The following is a 390-nucleotide window of genomic DNA, read 5'->3' on the forward strand; positions in this document are numbered from 1 at the left end:
CCAGGTCAGCGGCCACAAGGGCTGAAGGCTGGAGAGAGGGGACATATTCGCTAGGCAGACCCCTCTAAGAATGTGCTGGGACCCTGTGACTGTTTAGGGGATTCAGGGGGGTCCGGCAGAGCTTGTTCTCTGCTGGGGTCTCACAGCAACCTTGGGCGCTACAGGGCTGGACCATGAGCTGGCTTTCTCCAAGATCATCGTGGAGTTACGGAAGAAGCACCCAGGCCACATCCTGCCAGATGAGGACCTGCAGTGGGTGTTCGTGAATGCAGGTGGGTGGATGGGTTCCATGTGCCTCCTGCACGCCTCACTCACCGAGTACGTGCTGCTCTTTGGGACAGCTGTCGACACCGGGGGACACTCGGGTAAGCATGGGACAGGGCTGGCAGC

At 60.0% G+C, this 390-nt stretch overlaps 1 protein-coding gene across 1 annotated transcript in view; it reads left to right on the top strand.

The window, feature by feature from the left end:
• Positions 1 to 164: 164 nt before the first annotated feature.
• Positions 165 to 390, top strand: part of LOC104619649 (sigma non-opioid intracellular receptor 1) — a gene marked incomplete at its 5' end in the record, with an annotated part of 1,563 nt that continues 1,337 nt past the window's right edge. Inside the window, one exon of the mRNA XM_010285600.1 lies at positions 165 to 365. Coding sequence (XP_010283902.1) covers positions 165 to 365 — 201 coding nt within the window. The remainder of the gene's footprint in view (positions 366 to 390) is intronic.

Source organism: Phaethon lepturus, unplaced genomic scaffold (genome assembly GCF_000687285.1).
Source record: "Phaethon lepturus isolate BGI_N335 unplaced genomic scaffold, ASM68728v1 scaffold37364, whole genome shotgun sequence".
Lineage (NCBI taxonomy): Eukaryota > Metazoa > Chordata > Aves > Phaethontiformes > Phaethontidae > Phaethon > Phaethon lepturus.